Below are 16,510 nucleotides of genomic sequence, written 5' to 3'. Positions count from 1 at the left end.
AAAAATAACTCTACCTCGCTGAGCGAAGGATGCGATGGGATTCCAAAACGGTGACCAGAGAGGTTGATTTTCCTTTGTTGGGATTTGGGAAGTTAGCCTGGGTGCTTGTTGGGAACTTAGCCTGGATGCCAGACACAGGGAAACACTCATATTTATAACACAATCAACTTGTACACACACACACACAATATGTCTACACACACACACACACACACACACGATATGTCTACACACACACACACAATAACAAGTATTATAAAAAACAACTCACATGTTTTGTCTAGATTAAACTTTGAATAATTCTTATAACAGATTTAGCTATTTAAACGATTTAGCTCGTCTTATGTTTGAAACGCTGATTAGCGGAAGTTTTAGGTCTTCTGAAGTTTTGGGTCTTCTTGATCATGTTGAATGTAGTCTTATCTAGCAAATACTTGGGGGTTGAGCTCCAACATTGAGAGAGAGACATAATGATATGCAAGCAGCATGAACTACATGTTGTACTCGTCAGCTCTTATAGATGGCATTTAAAGTGGAACTGACAGCATTTTAGCAACATGAAATCTAATTCAAATCAGTTCATATACACCACCAGGAAGAATGTGACGCTTTAAAAAAAATAGAAATCTATCAAGCGAACGCTTAGATATGATCATTTTCATGTTTTCATAAATTCTTAAAATGTTTGGTAGTTACATACAGTAAGGCATTTGTAAAAAAAAAAAATTGTATAGCAATATAGAGAGTTGAAAACGGTTTGGACAATTCATAGACACTGCAGTAAATAAAACCCTAATAAAAACACCTGCCTCATCCAGGACCGGAGTCTACGCACACCGGTGCACCAGTAGGCCTTTATGCAAACAAGCCATTTGCCACACAGACCTGCCATCATTCACTTTGACCTGGACTGTGTGTTTACAGGAAGTTACAACAGAGCGACTTTAGATCGATAGAACAAAAAGCCACAAAATACACCTGAATGGATTTCTACAAATATGTCAATACCACAGGAGTCCTCTTACATTTGGGAACTTTACAGTCCTAGTGATCAAACAACCATAAAACGGCAGGCTCTCTTTCCCTATATGCACATCAACAACAAGATCAATAGCTAATGCTAGCCAGTGCAAGGTCAGCTACAATCTAACGAAGGAATATTAGATAACCCCTCTCAAGCTTTTTCAGCTAGTTGACCGTCAAAATTGCACTGAGAAACGATGGGGAATTGTAAGTAGCCTGCTCGTCCTTCTGCAGCTTGCCTGCCAGTGCATTCTCGTCCCAACCAAGCACCCAAGCTAACTGGCTAAAGTGGGCTAGCTAGCTACTTCCAGAGACAAATGAGAGAACGCCTTACTCTGACCATTTTTACTCGCCCTAGCAGAGCTGGTTGCTAGGCTGTTTACATGATATCTGGAGCGTTCGTAACTAAGTATTACTTTTTTTGCCCATGTTTACTGACACTGCATATATTCAGCCGGTGTTGTGCGTTCATAAATGAATCAGTTATTCTGAGCTCTGGCACACTCAGACAAGAGGGCTCTGAAATCAGAGGAGATAGCCAGAGTGAATTAGCGAACGAAAGAGATATGCTAACTGGATAATACGTCGCTCAAGTTCAGGATAGATAGCTAGCAAAGCGATTCACATTCCTGCCAGCTAACTAAATGACACCTGCATCTCTAGCTGTGTAGCCACCGAAAACAATATGAGGGGCAAACGTCACTCTTACTCACCCGCTCCTCCAATGACATGACATCCTCCTAGCAGCTAGATAGCGTTAGGCTCTGTGTTTTTAGCTTGCTACATCAATAGATACGCTAGCCCATTAGCCACGTTATGACTGACTTGTGATCATTGCCGTTGCTAGTGTGATCGTATTGACATTCCCAGTTAGTTAGTTACAATCATCCATTTTTGAAACTGAAACAACGCATCCCGAATGGAGGCAGCAAACAATGTACCAAGAAATGCATTAGTGAATTATATTAATCGTGCATTGAAATGCATCCATCTATTCTGCCCACAGTGCCTCAGTGTACGTCATGGAACGCTGAGTCAAATATAACCTATTTTTAAAACCTCTTATCAAGTTGGTTTTGTAGCATAAACTGGAAATTTGATATTTTTGACTGATATTATGATTGCCTGTTTGTTTCATATCTGCAAAGTAGTTAAAACGCTGTCAGTTCCACTTTAGCTTAATTTAGCTTCTGATGAAAGTTGAATGTGTAGTACTGAAAATAGCTGTATATATTTACATACGGCTGTGTAAATGGATGTATATATTTACATACGGCTGTGTAAATGGCTGTATATATTTACATACGGTTGTGTAAATGGCTGTATATATTTACATATGGCTGTGTAAATAGCTGTATATATTTACATACGGCTGTGTAAATGGCTGTATATATTTACATACGGCTGTGTAAATGGCTGTATATATTTACATACGGCTGTGTAAATGGCTGTATATATTTACATACGGCTGTGTAAATGGCTGTATATATTTACATACGGCTGTGTAAATGGCTGTATATATTTACATACGGCTGTGTAAATGGCTGTATATATTTACATACGGCTGTATATATTTACATACGGCTGTGTAAATGGCTGTACATATTTACATATGGCTGTGTAAATGGCTGTATATATTTACATACGGCTGTGTAAATGGCTGTATATATTTACATACGGCTGTGTAAATGGCTGTATATATTTACATACGGCTGTGTAAATGGCTGTATATATTTACATACGGCTGTATATATTTACATACGGCTGTGTAAATGGCTGTATATATTTACATACGGCTGTGTAAATGTCTGTATATATTTACATACGGCTGTATATATTTACATACGGCTGTGTAAATGTCTGTATATATTTACATACGGCTGTGTAAATGGCTGTATATATTTACATATGGCTGTGTAAATGGCTGTATATATTGACATACGGCTGTGTAAATGGCTGTATATATTTACATACGGCTGTGTAAATGGCTGTATATATTTACATACGGCTGTGTAAATGGCTGTATATATTTACATATGGCTGTGTAAATGGCTGTATATATTTACATACGGCTTTGTAAATGGCTGTATATATTTACATACGGCTGTGTAAATGGCTGTATATATTTACATATGGCTGTGTAAATGGCTGTATACTGTATATGTACATAGGGCTGTGAATAGACAAGGTGAATTGCCCTGTTTTTATTGAAGCTCTTAGATGTGTACAGAGGATGGTCGTGACAGGGAAAGGAAAGGGACAGGGTCAGGGACAGTGTCAGGGTCAGGGAGAGAGTCCGGGACAGGGTCAGGGACAGTGTCCGGGACAGGGACAGGGTCAGGGACAGAGTCCGGGACAGGGTCAGGGACAGAGTCCGGGACAGGGTCAGGGACAGAGTCCGGGACAGGGTCAGGGACAGAGTCCGGGACAGGGTCAGGGACAGAGTCCGGGACAGGGTCAGGGACAGGGAAAGGGTCAGAGTCAGGGACAGAGTCCGGGACAGGGTCAGGGACAGGGACAGGGTCAGGGACAGAGTCCGGGACAGCGACAGGGACAGAGTCCGGGACAGGGACAGGGACAGAGTCCGGGACAGGGACAGAGTCCGGGACAGGGTCAGGGACAGAGTCCGGGACAGGGTCAGGGACAGAGTCCGGGACAGGGTCAGGGACAGAGTCCGGGACAGGGTCAGGGACAGAGTCCGGGACAGGGTCAGGGACAGAGTCCGGGACAGGGTCAGGGACAGAGTCCGGGACAGGGTCAGGGACAGGGAAAGGGTCAGAGTCAGGGACAGAGTCCGGGACAGGGACAGGGTCAGGGACAGAGTCCGGGACAGGGTCAGGGACAGAGTCCGGGACAGGGTCAGGGACAGAGTCCGGGACAGGGTCAGGGACAGGGAAAGGGTCAGAGTCAGGGACAGAGTCCGGGACAGGGTCAGGGACAGGGTCAGGGACAGAGTCCGGGACAGGGTCAGGGACAGAGTCCGGGACAGGGTCAGGGACAGAGTCCGGGACAGGGTCAGAGTCAGGGTCAGGGACAGGGACAGAGTCCGGGATAGGGTCAGGGACAGAGTCCGGGACAGGGTCCGGGACAGGGACAGGGTCAGGGACAGAGTGTGGGACAGGGTCAGGGACAGAGTCCGGGACAGGGTCAGAGTCAGGGACAGGGACAGGGTCAGGGACAGAGTCCGGGACAGGGTCAGGGACAGAGTCCGGGACAGGGTCAGAGTCAGGGACAGGGTCAGGGACAGTGTCAGGATGTGGGTTTGCCAGTAATTTTCAGTGCCTCTTTTGACACACTTAAATCAGTCCCAGACATTTTGGGTGAGGTTTGCTTTGTCCTGTGACTTCCTCTCTCCTGGCGTGTCACAGATCTAGGATCAGTTGACCCTCCCAGCTACACTGACCATTGATCAGTGGCATCCTACTCCATGTGGCATTTATCTCAAGCCATGACCTCACTTCCTGCCTTGTGACGATTGCCTAGCAACAGACAAAGGCTAAGTTAGTAGAATAATCAACTCGGCTCTTTTGCCCCCACAGATAAAGCACTACAGATACACTATTCAGAGTTTTCATTCAAGTGTTGTTACTTATTGTTACACACACACACCTGCACACACACACACACACACACACACGTTCCTGCTCCTCCAAGGAGAGCATGCAGACAGACCCTATCATCTCTGTGTCGTCTGGGTAAATGCTGTATTCACAGTCCTCCTAAAGGGAACTAACTACATTACCACAGGAATAAAAAATCATGACTGACCATCTCAATCTTATTCCTTCAGCTGCATTTCAAGTGTTTTCTTACTTCTGTCTTTTTTTAGTTATTTAAATATATTTTTTGGATTAGTGTCTGACGTAGCTGCTTGACCGTGGAAACACAGTTTGGCTTTTGCAGTTTACATTTTATAAAGGGTGGATAATAATGACGATTGTGATTCATTTGAACTATTATTTTATATTCTGTATGTTGCTGTTTTTGCGGTTCAGAACCATTGTCTGGATTTGATTATTTTTATGGGTTGAACATGTCCATGTTTTTATCTGGTCTGTTTCATTATGACACGTTATAAACTGAAGTGGTGCAGAAAGGAAAATAACTCCTCTTCTCTACGTTGTAGATTGTATTTATTATGATATTACATTTTTCTGTATGATATTTTTACTCTTGAAATAAAGGAGAGGATTATTTTGAGTCGTCTGTGTGTGCTTTGTGTTATATTGCATGAACGCTCAGCGGTAAACGTGTGTGCGTGTGTGCGTGTGTGCGTGTGTGCGTGTGTGTGTGTGTGTGTGTGTGTGAGAGAGAGTCTGTATGTTTGTTAAATTACAATGACTGAGGTTGCAAAAAATAAAGTCTGTTGACAAACATGGATGACGTTGACAAACATTGATCAAACATGGATGACGTTGACAAACATCGATTCACTATCAGCACAGTAAATTGACAGGATGTCAAGTGTTAAATACACAGAAAGATGAGACTCTCACAGACACAATGGTTTTCTCCGTTTTGCTCTACGAAAAAGTGTCTTTGGACTCGTCTGAAGTCGGTACATCCCATCTGCCAACTTCTGTCTGTAGCGTCAGAACAGTTTGGACCACACACCCAGGAAGCGGTGCAGGTGAAGGTGAGACTCATCGACATGAACAGTACGTATTGGTTGTTTTGCTCTTGGATGCCCACAGGTCTCACAAGACTCATCTGAAGGTCCACCTGGTACCAGTTAAAAAACATATGGAAATACACTACTGGTCAACCTACTCATTCAAGGGTTGTTCTTTTACTATTTTCTACAATTTAGACATCAAAACTATGAAGACATCAAATCTATGAAAGGACACATATCGAATTATGTAGTAACCAAAAAAGTGTTAAACATATCTAAATATATTTGAGATTTGAGATTCTTTAAATAGCCACCTTTTGCCTTGATAACAGCTTTGCACACTCTTGGCATTTTCTCAACCAGCTTCATGAGGTAGTCACCTGGAATGCATTTCAATTAACAGGTGTGCCTTGTTGAAAGTACATTTGTGGAATTTCTTTCCTTGTTAAAGTGTTTGAGCCAACCAGTTGTTTTGTGACAAGGTAGTGGGGGTATACAGAAGACAGCCCTATTTGGTAAAAGAAGAAGTCCATATTATGACAAGAACAGCTCAAATAAGCAAAGAGAAACGACAGTCTATCATTACTTTATGACATGGCCAGTCAATAAGGACATATTGATGAACTTTGAAAGTTTCTTCAAGTGCAGTTGCAAAAACCATCAAGCGCTATGATGAAACTGGCTCTCATGAGGACCACCACAGGAAAGGAAGACCCAGAGTTACTGCTGCTGCAGAGGATAAGTTCATTAGAGTTAACTGGCTCTCATGAGGACCACCACAGGAAAGGAAGACCCAGAGTTACTGCTGCTGCAGAGGATAAGTTCATTAGAGTTAACTGGCTCTCATGAGGACCGCCACAGGAAAGGAAGACCCAGAGTTACCTCTGCTGTAGAGGATAAGTTAATTAGAGTTAACTGGCTCTCATGAGGACCGCCACAGGAAAGGAAGACCCAGAGTTACTGCTGCTGCAGAGGACAAGTTCATTAGAGTTAACTGCACCTCAGATTGCAGCCCAAATAAATGCTTCCGAGTTCAAATAACAGACACATCTCAACATCAACTGTTCAAAGGAGACTGCGTGAACCAGGCCTTCGTGGTCAAATTGCTGCCATGAAACCACTACTAAAGGACACCAATAAGAAGAAGAGACTTGCTTGGGCCAAGAAACACGAGCAATGGACATTAGACTGGTGGAAATGTCCTTTGGTCTGGAGTCCAAATTGGAGATGTTTGGTTCCAACCGCTGTGTCTTTCTGAGAGGCGGTGTGGGTGAACGGATGATCTCTGCATGTGTGGTTCCCACCGTGAGGCATGGAGGAGGTGTTATGGTGTGGAGGTGCTTTGCTGGTGTCACTGTCTGTGATTTATTTAGAATTCAAGGCTCACCAGCATGGCTACCACAGCATTCTGCAGCAATACTCCATCCCATCTGGTTTGAGCTTAGTGGGACAATAATTCGTTTTTCAACAGAACAATGACCCAACACACCTCGAGGCTGGGCAAGGGCTATTTTACCAAGAAGGAGATCGATGGTGTGCTGCATCAGATGACCTGGACTCCACAATCCCCTGACCTCAACCCAATTGAGATGGTTTGGGATGAGTCGGACCGCAGAGTGAAGGAAAAAGCAGCCAGCATGTGCTCAGCATATGTGGGAACTCCTTCAAGGCTGTTGGAAAAGCATTCCAGGTGAAGCTGGTTGAGAGAATGCCAAGTGTGCAAAGCAGTCATCAAGGCAAAGGGTTGCTATTTGAAGAATCTCAAATATAAAATATGTTTTTTTGGTTACCAACACTTTGTTGGTTACAACGTGATTACATATGTGTTATTTCATAGTTTTGATGTATTCACTTTTATTCTACAAAGTAGAAAATAGTAAAAACAAAGAAAAACCCTTGAATGAGTAGGTGTTCTTAAACATTTGACCGGTAGAGTATATGGCGACTAGTGTCAAAAATAAGGGCTTAAATACATGCCCAAAAAAACACATACAAACACGTTTCCTGATCTTCTATCGTTCAGATATGATAGACACTTCAGAACAAACTTCCTTTAGATTGTTTGTGGGGGACTTTTTGTACAACTTCTGTTGTAGTGAATCTGTTATTTAATTAATGCATTTGTATTTTTTGATAGTTCAAGAGGTCTTACAATTCAAAATCAAAAAGCTAAATGATCCTTGGTATGACCTTCTTAAAAAAATGCACCCCCCCCCCCCCCTCCCCTCCCCTCCCTCCGGCTTAGACAGGGCTTAGACTCTTACGGGTTAAGCATGAGTTTTTTCTTAGTAATTTGTAGTTGTGCCAGCTAGCAGTGAGCCTGTGTTGCTTCTATAAAGCTCTCTGTCTGGATTATATCCAGCACCATCTGTGAGTCTTTGGTGATGTTAATTCATGACTTTCCAGACACACCCAAGAACCTGCCCAAGTCATGCCTGGAGCTGAACGACTTTCTCTGAATGCTCTTACGAGGAGGTCCTCTTAAGACTGATTTACAGTCTGTGTGTGGTGTATGTAATCCCGAAGAAAGGTTTGTTAGATACACTACAATCAGCGGCCCCTAAATATATATTTACTGTTTATTGTGATTACAGTATCACTAACGTCCCTGACATGTTATAACAGCATCTATTCTCTCTACACCCTCAGCATCAACCAGTGTATTTCTTCCTGCCTTTAGCTTCCTTATCTAAGTCAGATGTCAATCAATGAGTTACTGTATTCCCCTCTCACTTTCAATGAGTTACTGTATTCCCCTCTCACAATCAATGAGTTACTGTATTCCCCTCTCACAATCAATGAGTTACTGTATTTCCCTCTCACAATCAATGAGTTACTGTATTCCCCTCTCACTTTCAATGAGTTACTGTATTCCCCTCTCACAATCAATGAGTTACTGTATTCCCCTCTCACTTTCAATGAGTTACTGTATTCCCCTCTCACTTTCAATGAGTTACTGTATTCCCCTCTCACAATTAATGAGTTACTGTATTCCCCTCTCACAATCAATGAGATACTGTATTCCCCTCTCACAATCAATGAGTTACTGTATTTCCCTCTCACAATCAATGAGTTACTGTATTCCCCTCTCACAATCAATGCATTACTGTATTCCCCTCTCACAATCAATGAGTTACTGTATTCCCCTCTCACTTTCAATGAGTTACTGTATTGCCCTCTCACTTTCAATGAGTTACTGTATTCCCCTCTCACAATCAATGAGTTACTGTATTCCCCTCTCACAATCAATGAGTTACTGTATTTCCCTCTCACAATCAATGAGTTACTGTATTCCCCTCTCACAATCAATGCGTTACTGTATTCCCCTCTCACAATCAATGAGTTACTGTATTCCCCTCTCACAATCAATGAGTTACTGTATTTCCCTCTCACAATCAATGAGTTACTGTATTCCCCTCTCACAATCAATGCGTTACTGTATTCCCCTCTCACAATCAATGAGTTACTGTATTCCCCTCTCACAATCAATGAGTTACTGTATTCCCCTCTCACTTTCAAGTAAGACATCTGGTATTTCTATTGTATGTTGTAATCTCCCAGTATTTACCAGTCAGTGAAAGAACATTCAATAAAATATCATGACATACATTCTCCTTCAAACAGGCTAATAATATGGGCTAAATAATATTCCGTTTAGAGGAACCAGTCATCCTTCCAGTGTGTTTGTCCAATGGAGTTCACTCGGTTCCATAGCTATTCAGTACATAGATTGACTCTCCTGACAGTCAGAGCTGCTTCGAAAGGGCCACCATCACGCTTCCTGGTTTCCTTGGCGATGCTCTGATTTTTGTTGCCGAGGTTACTACGGAAACCCTGCCCAGCCATGAAGTAAAGTACGGGATCCACACAGCTGTTGGCGCTGGCCAGGGGGCGTGTCACCATATAGGCCAGGCTGGACGCCTTCAGCAGCTCACAGCTCACCTGGAGATGAATACAAGAACAAATGATTGAAAGGTAAATGCTGCAGATATCCTCTCGATATGGCAATGACCTTTATATGTCAAGGATAATGACAATATCAACAATCAAAATAGCAGTGGTTGAATTGAGCCTGAGCCAGTTGGAGCCAGCCTCCTGCACCTTGGGTGAAAGGTGAATCTACCTGGAGCCAGCCTCCTGCACCTTGGGTGAAAGGTGAATCTACCTGGAGCCAGCCTCCTGCACCTTGGGTGAAAGGTGAATCTACCTGGAGCCAGCCTCCTGTACCTTGGGTGAAAGGTGAATCTACCTGGAGCCAGCCTCCTGCACCTTGGGTGAAAGGTGAATCTACCTGGAGCCAGCCTCCTGCACCTTGGGTGAAAGGTGAATCTACCTGGAGCCAGCCTCCTGCACCTTGGGTGAAAGGTGAATCTACCTGGAGCCAGCCTCCTGCACCTTGGGTGAAAGGTGAATCTACCTGGAGCCAGCCTCCTGCACCTTGGGTGAAAGGTGAATCTACCTGGAGCCAGCCTCCTGCACCTTGGCTGAAAGGTGAAATCAGGCAGAGCCTTTAAAAGCGTAGTTTTCCAGTGGTTGTGGTACTGTACCTGGGAGGGGTCCATCTGCTCCAGGTATCTGAGGAAGTAGTACAGACTTCTGGTCAGGTGGAAGGGTAGGAAACACAGCATGAACGCTGCTAACACAATGATTATCATCTTCACAGACTTCTGTTTGGAGCGATGAGGAGCGATCCTCCCGACTCCCCTCGACTGGCTCCCTCCTGCCCCCCAGGTGGGCTCCAGAAGCTTCCTCACCATCAGTCCATAGCACACCATCACCACCATGAAGGGGAAGGCAAACAGCAGCATAGATACCACCAAGCTGTACACCAGGAAGTCATGAAATAACTCTGGACTGGTGGTGTCGAAACACACCCTCTCCGTTCCCTCGTCCCTGGTCCGTGAGAAGTAGAGAACGGGAGCCTGGCACATCAACACACACGCCCACACCGCCACAGACACCAGTCGGGCTCTCCTGGCGCTGACCCAGCTCAGGGACCTAATCGGGTAACACACACCCAGGAAGCGGTGCAGGCTGATGCAGCACAGAAACAGGATGGAACCGTAAAGGTTAGCGTAGAACAGGAAGCGGATGAGTTTGCAGAACGGCTCGCTGAAGGGCCAGTCGTTCTCGTCGGCGTAGTAGTAGATTAGGAAGGGTAGGGTGAGGATGTAGAGGGTGTCGCACACTGTCAGGTTGAACATGTACACCGTGGAGGGCTTCCAGAGTTTTGTACGGAACAGGATCACGTACATGGCCGTGAAGTTCAGGGCTAGGCCAATCACGAAGACCAGAGTGTAGCTGACAGGAAGCAGGATGTACTTGAAGTCCTCCTTGAAGCGACAGCGGCAGTTTTGCCCGCTGCTCTCATTGGTTGAGTGGTTGGTGAAGGTAGCCATCTTTGTTCATAAACAGATCTGAGGAAGATACAGAGGTTTACTAATACACACACACACACACACACACACACACACACACACACACACACACACATAGAAGCTAAAGTGGGATAGTAATGATAAAACTGTATTAGCCAATTGTGTAACTCTTCACACTAAGGCTATGGCTAAACACTCCAAAGCTATGACTAAATGTCTCTGTTTTACTTGCTTCTAAACGCATATGCATGAATGCCGCAGCTGGAATCTGAAGCTCATTTTGGCATAATACCCATAATTCCTTCATATGTGTCTTTCCTAAATGCCAAGATAAGAGAGGGAGGAGTGGAGGAAGAGGGATGTTTTGTCCTTTTCTCATGAGGACGAGGAGATAGTGATTGATGTCCGAGCTGTTCCAACAGGTAGTTAGTGATCCATTGAGAAGTTATTGTCCTATTTGGATAGGTCATGGCAACAGGATATGATAACTAGGGAGGATATATTACTGGAAACTTTCAAAAGTTTACCAGTAAACTACCAGAATTGTGGTATCTTTCAAGGATTTTATGTAATCTATCACAATACATCTAGTGGCCCCTTTTGGGTACTTCAAATTATTACAGGTGTCTAATAGTCTCTGGCTCTCTGTGTGGTCCTATCACATGTACAAAAAATGAAATAAACAAATCAGATGATTAAAAAATAAAATTCTGGTAACTTTCATAAATTACGGTTATCTTAGCAACCCTAACGATAATACACAGAAACACACACAACTTGGTACAGCAACACAATTAGCATGAATATATTGTCATAACACAGAGACACACATGACATGGTACAGCAACACAATTAGCATGAATGTGGTATTTCCACTTTGCGATGACGAAGATCTAATCCATGACATGAAGATGGCAGGTGGGTATTTTACAGTTGCCTCTCACTACTGTAAACGGTTACAACAGCTTTCATATATGGACCTACTGTAAGTATACAACAGACTCATGAACAAACACCCTTACACACAAACACAAACACACACACACACACACACACACGTAAAAACAAATAGGATAAAGGAGCATACCATGTTTGCACAGGCTGCATGTGGATTGAAAGACACAGACACACAGCTCTGGGGGAAAAGCATTCTGTATCGAAACCTAAACCGTTCTTCAAAGAGTTCTGCTATGGGGACAGCAGACGAACCCTTTTAGGTTGTAGTTGGCACGTTTCTTCCTCCTAAGAGTATACATTACATCATACGTTTTAACAGATGAGCTGGTTAGCTAACTCATTTCAATTTAAAGGGGCTTTATTGGCATGGGAAATATGTGTTAACATTGCCAAAGCAAGTGAAGTAGATAACAAACAAAAGTGAAATAAACAATAAAAAAATAAAGGTAAACATCACATTCACAGAAGAATAAAATACATTTGAAATGTCATATTATGTGCAAATATTTAAAGTACAAAAGCGAACATAAATAAGGGCTCTCTCTCTCTCTCTCTCTCTCTCTTTCTCTCCACAGACTCTCTCTCTCTCTCTCTCTCTCTCTCTCGCTTTCTTTCTTTCTCTCTACAGACTCTCTCTCTCTCTCTCTCTTTCTCTCTCTCAATCTCTCTCTCTCTCTCTCTCTCTCTCTAGGAATGAGTGCAATTTACAAAACACATGCAAGCCTCTCTCTCTCTCTCTCTCTCGCTCTCTCTCTCTCTCTCTCTCTCTCTCTCTCTCTCAATCTCTCTCTCTCTCTCTCTCTCTACAGACTCTCTCTCTCTCTCTCTCTTTCTCTCTCTCAATCTCTCTCTCTCTCTCTCTCTCTCTCTCTAGGAATGAGTGCAATTTACAAAACACATGCAAGCCTCTCTCTCTCTCTCTCTCTCGCTCTCTCTCTCTCTCTCTCTCTCTCTCCAGGAAGGAGTGCAATTTACAAAACACATGCAAGCCTCTCTCACTCAACCCCACAGTACAGCAATACCAGAAGGCCCACATCAGAGCTTCTCCTGTCCTGCACCCTCTCAACCCCACAGTACAGTAGTAGCTAATACCAGTTCCAGTTACTCACAGTTAGAAAAGCTGCTCCAGTCTTAAAGGAAAACACTCCAGTTGTGTTCAGCAACTATGTCCAACATCTGTGCTAGACTCTAACAACAACAAAATAATAGATTACTGATGCAATACTTCAGCCAGAGGAGTTTGTGTCTGCCCTGTCACTATCAGCTAGTTATGCCTACTGGTTAGGCCTACTGGTTATGCCTACTGGTTAGGCCTACTGGTTAGGCCTACTCACGAAGATTATCCCAATGCTTCTTCCTCTCAGAGATACACAGAATGCTTTCCACAACGTGTCTCCATGCTCATGTGTGAGTGTGTGTGACTGACAGTCATGTTTGTCACGCTTCAGCCTGCACACACACAGAGACAGGGAGACAGGGAGGGACTCATGATCAACATTTACCTACTGCATGTAACAGTTTACCGATGGCCCGGTCTGTCTTCTGGAAAGTACAAGTGGCCCCTTCTGATTCTATAACTCACTCTGCACTTTGTTTGGTTAATGATCCATTTGAATCTAGCAATTATGACAATTATATGATTTCCTATGATACCCTTTCCTAACCTTTTGTTAGTATATCACCAACAATCTCAATATTGTATTACTTATCTGTACGTCTATACCTAATACAAGTTGATTTATGTGTTTGTCTAGAGTCAATACAAAAGGAAACCCTCTCTGAGCAGATCTCAGCTGTAGATACTGTCTGTCTGTCTTTCTCAACAGACAGACAGACAGCTCAACAGACAGACAGCTCAACAGACAGACAGCTCAACATATAGACAGCTAAACATACACACAGCTCAACAGACAGACAGCTCAACATACAGACAGCTCAACATACAGACAGCTCAACATACAGACAGCTCAACATACAGACAGCACAACAGACAGACAGACAGCTCAACATACAGACAGCTAAACATACAGACAGCTCAACAGACAGACAGCTCAACAGACAGACAGCTCAACATACAGACAGCTCAACAGACAGACAGCTCAACAGACAGCTCAACAGACAGCTCAACAGACAGCTCAACAGACAGACAGACAGACAGCTCAACAGACAGACAGCTCAACAGACAGCTCAACAGACAGCTCAACATACAGACAGACAGACAGACAGACAGCTCAACATACAGACAGCTCAACAAACAGACAGCTCAACAGACAGACAGCTCAACAGACAGACAGCTCAACAGACAGCTCAACAGACAGACAGCTCAACAGACAGACAGCTCAACAGACAGCTCAACAGACAGCTCAACAGACAGACAGCTCAACAAACAGACAGCTCAACAGACAGACAGCTCAACAGACAGACAGCTCAACAGACTGACAGCTCAACAGACAGACAGCTCAACAAACAGACAGCTCAACAAACAGACAGCTCAACAGACAGACAGCTCAACAGACAGACAGCTCAACAGACAGACAGCTCAACAGACAGACCCGCAAGGAATCAATCACAACCTACAGTAGGCTTCGACCCACAAGGAATCAATCACAACCTACAGTAGGCTTCGACCCACAAGGAATCAATCACAACCTACAGTAGGCTTCGACCCACAAGGAATCAATCACAACCTACAGTAGGCTTCGACCCACAAGGAATCAATCACAACCTACAGTAGGCTTCGACCCACAAGGAATCAATCACAACCTACAGTAGGCTGCGACCCACAAGGAATCAATCACAACCTACAGTAGGCTGCGACCCACAAGGAATCAATCACAACCTACAGTAGGCTTCGACCCACAAGGAATCAATCACAACCCACCGCTAGGAAAACACTGCTCAATATCACATACACATAACTATTCTCCACATCTGACACACAAGTTAGCCGGGACAGGAACAGGGCAAGCTCACAAATCTCTTTAGGCTTTTATGTGGAAGTAAACTGACAAATAGACAATGACCCAAGTGTTGCACCACACACATTACCCACAAACATTACTGTAATCTACACTACACACACATTACACACAAACGTTACTGTAATCTACACTACATACCCATTATACACAAACATTACTGTAATCTATACTACACACCCATTATACACAAACCTTACTGTAATCTACACTACACACCCATTATACACAAACTTTACTGTAATCTGTACTACACACCCATTATACACAAACGTTACTGTAATCTACACTACACACCCATTGTACACAAACATTACTGTAATCTATACTACACACCCATTATACACAAACATTACTGTAATCTATACTACACACCCATTACACACAAACGTTACTGTAATCTACACTACACACCCATTATACACAAACATTACTGTAATCTACACTACACACCCATTATACACAAACTTTACTGTAATCTGTACTACACACCCATTATACACAAACGTTACTGTAATCTACACTACACACCCATTGTACACAAACATTACTGTAATCTATACTACACACCCATTATACACAAACATTACTGTAATCTATACTACACACCCATTACACACAAACGTTACTGTAATCTACACTACACACCCATTATACACAAACATTACTGTAATCTATACTACACACCCATTACACACAAACTGTACTGTAATCTACACTACACACCCATTACACACAAACGTTACTGTAATCTGTGATCACAGGTATAAACATCAACGCTGAGACTGACCTGACTGACTGGCGAAACGCACACCCTCCTGGGTAGATATAAAACCGCACCACACCTGAATGCACAGATGATTAAGGAGATCTTAAAGAAGTAGAGTCGGACAGATGGCATCCATCCCCCCCACCCCCACCCTCTCTCTGTGGTATAGAGCTTTGTATGGGTGGTGAGAGAGGTGAGAGAAGTGAGAAATGTCTTACCGGTTCCAAAAACACAGTGTATTAATGATTACATGACCTTAACCATAAACCATAACCCCTAGGCCTGCTCCTCGCTCAGTTCTCTCTGCTCTGGGGCAAAGCTCTGTCAACACACTGGTCCACCTGGATGATTAACCAGCTGTCATGGATAGAGGTGTGAGTGACTCTCCTGTTCAAGTTCGACTTTATTTGTCCCAGAGGGCAATTGGTTTTGCAGTAAGGAGCACATGAGACACCTTCACACCTTAACAAACGCACATACATATACATACACACACTTACGCAAATACAAAAAACACACGTCATTCACAGACACACACACACACACACACACACACACACACACACACACACACACACACACACACACACACACACACACACACACACACACACACACACACACATGTTCATGCACACACCAAGACATACACACACACACACACACACACACACTCAGAAATATGTGATACCAATGTGATACCAATGTGTGTCTGTCTGTCCGTCCGTCCGTCCGTCCGTCCGTCCGACCGACCGACCCACCCACCCACCCACCCACCCACCCACCCAGA

General features: G+C 43.7%; 2 protein-coding genes across 11 annotated transcripts in view; one reads left to right on the top strand and one right to left on the bottom strand.

Moving 5' to 3' along the window:
• relt (RELT TNF receptor) overlaps positions 1 to 2,114 on the top strand; it is a 57,588-nt gene extending 55,474 nt beyond the window's left edge. For 4 of the 9 annotated variants that reach the window (XM_090218924.1, XM_090218926.1, XM_090218922.1 and 1 more), the window contains exon 11: positions 1 to 726. This exon is cut by the window's left edge and continues 38 nt beyond it. The gene's annotated coding sequence lies outside the window, so the exon portion shown is untranslated. The other 5 variants (XM_036961717.2, XM_090218918.1, XM_090218925.1 and 2 more) reach the window with 4 other exon arrangements.
• Positions 2,115 to 8,195: 6,081 nt separating this feature from the next.
• LOC110503199 (P2Y purinoceptor 2) lies at positions 8,196 to 15,903 on the bottom strand. Of its 2 annotated transcripts, none has more exons than XM_090218911.1 (3): positions 15,742 to 15,903; positions 10,186 to 11,055; positions 8,196 to 9,580 (listed from the first exon to the last, which is right to left on the bottom strand). In XM_090218911.1, exons 2-3 carry the CDS (start codon positions 11,035 to 11,037, stop codon positions 9,353 to 9,355), a joined length of 1,080 nt encoding a protein of 359 aa, XP_090075037.1. In that variant the 5' UTR covers positions 11,038 to 11,055; positions 15,742 to 15,903; the 3' UTR covers positions 8,196 to 9,352. The 2 variants fall into 2 exon arrangements, with proteins under 2 accessions (XP_090075037.1, XP_021437241.1); XM_021581566.3 differs by lacking the exon at positions 15,742 to 15,903 and adding an exon at positions 13,083 to 13,409 and having other exon boundaries at positions 8,790 to 9,580.
• Between the last annotated feature and the right edge of the window lie 607 nt (positions 15,904 to 16,510).

This window comes from Oncorhynchus mykiss, chromosome 24 (assembly GCF_057628025.1).
Source record: "Oncorhynchus mykiss isolate SJ-2025 chromosome 24, ASM5762802v1, whole genome shotgun sequence".
NCBI classification, from domain to species: Eukaryota; Metazoa; Chordata; class Actinopteri; order Salmoniformes; family Salmonidae; genus Oncorhynchus; species Oncorhynchus mykiss.
This window is presented reverse-complemented; position numbering and strand designations above follow the sequence as displayed.

Coding starts and splice junctions, on each gene's coding strand:
- LOC110503199 (XM_090218911.1), bottom strand. CDS start 11,037: ATGGCTACCTTCACCAACCACTCAACCAATGAGAGCAGCGGGCAAAAC. Junction 9,581..10,185: donor AGCAGATGGACCCCTCCCAG/GTACAGTACCAC, acceptor ATTCATCTCCAG/GTGAGCTGTGAGCTGCTGAA.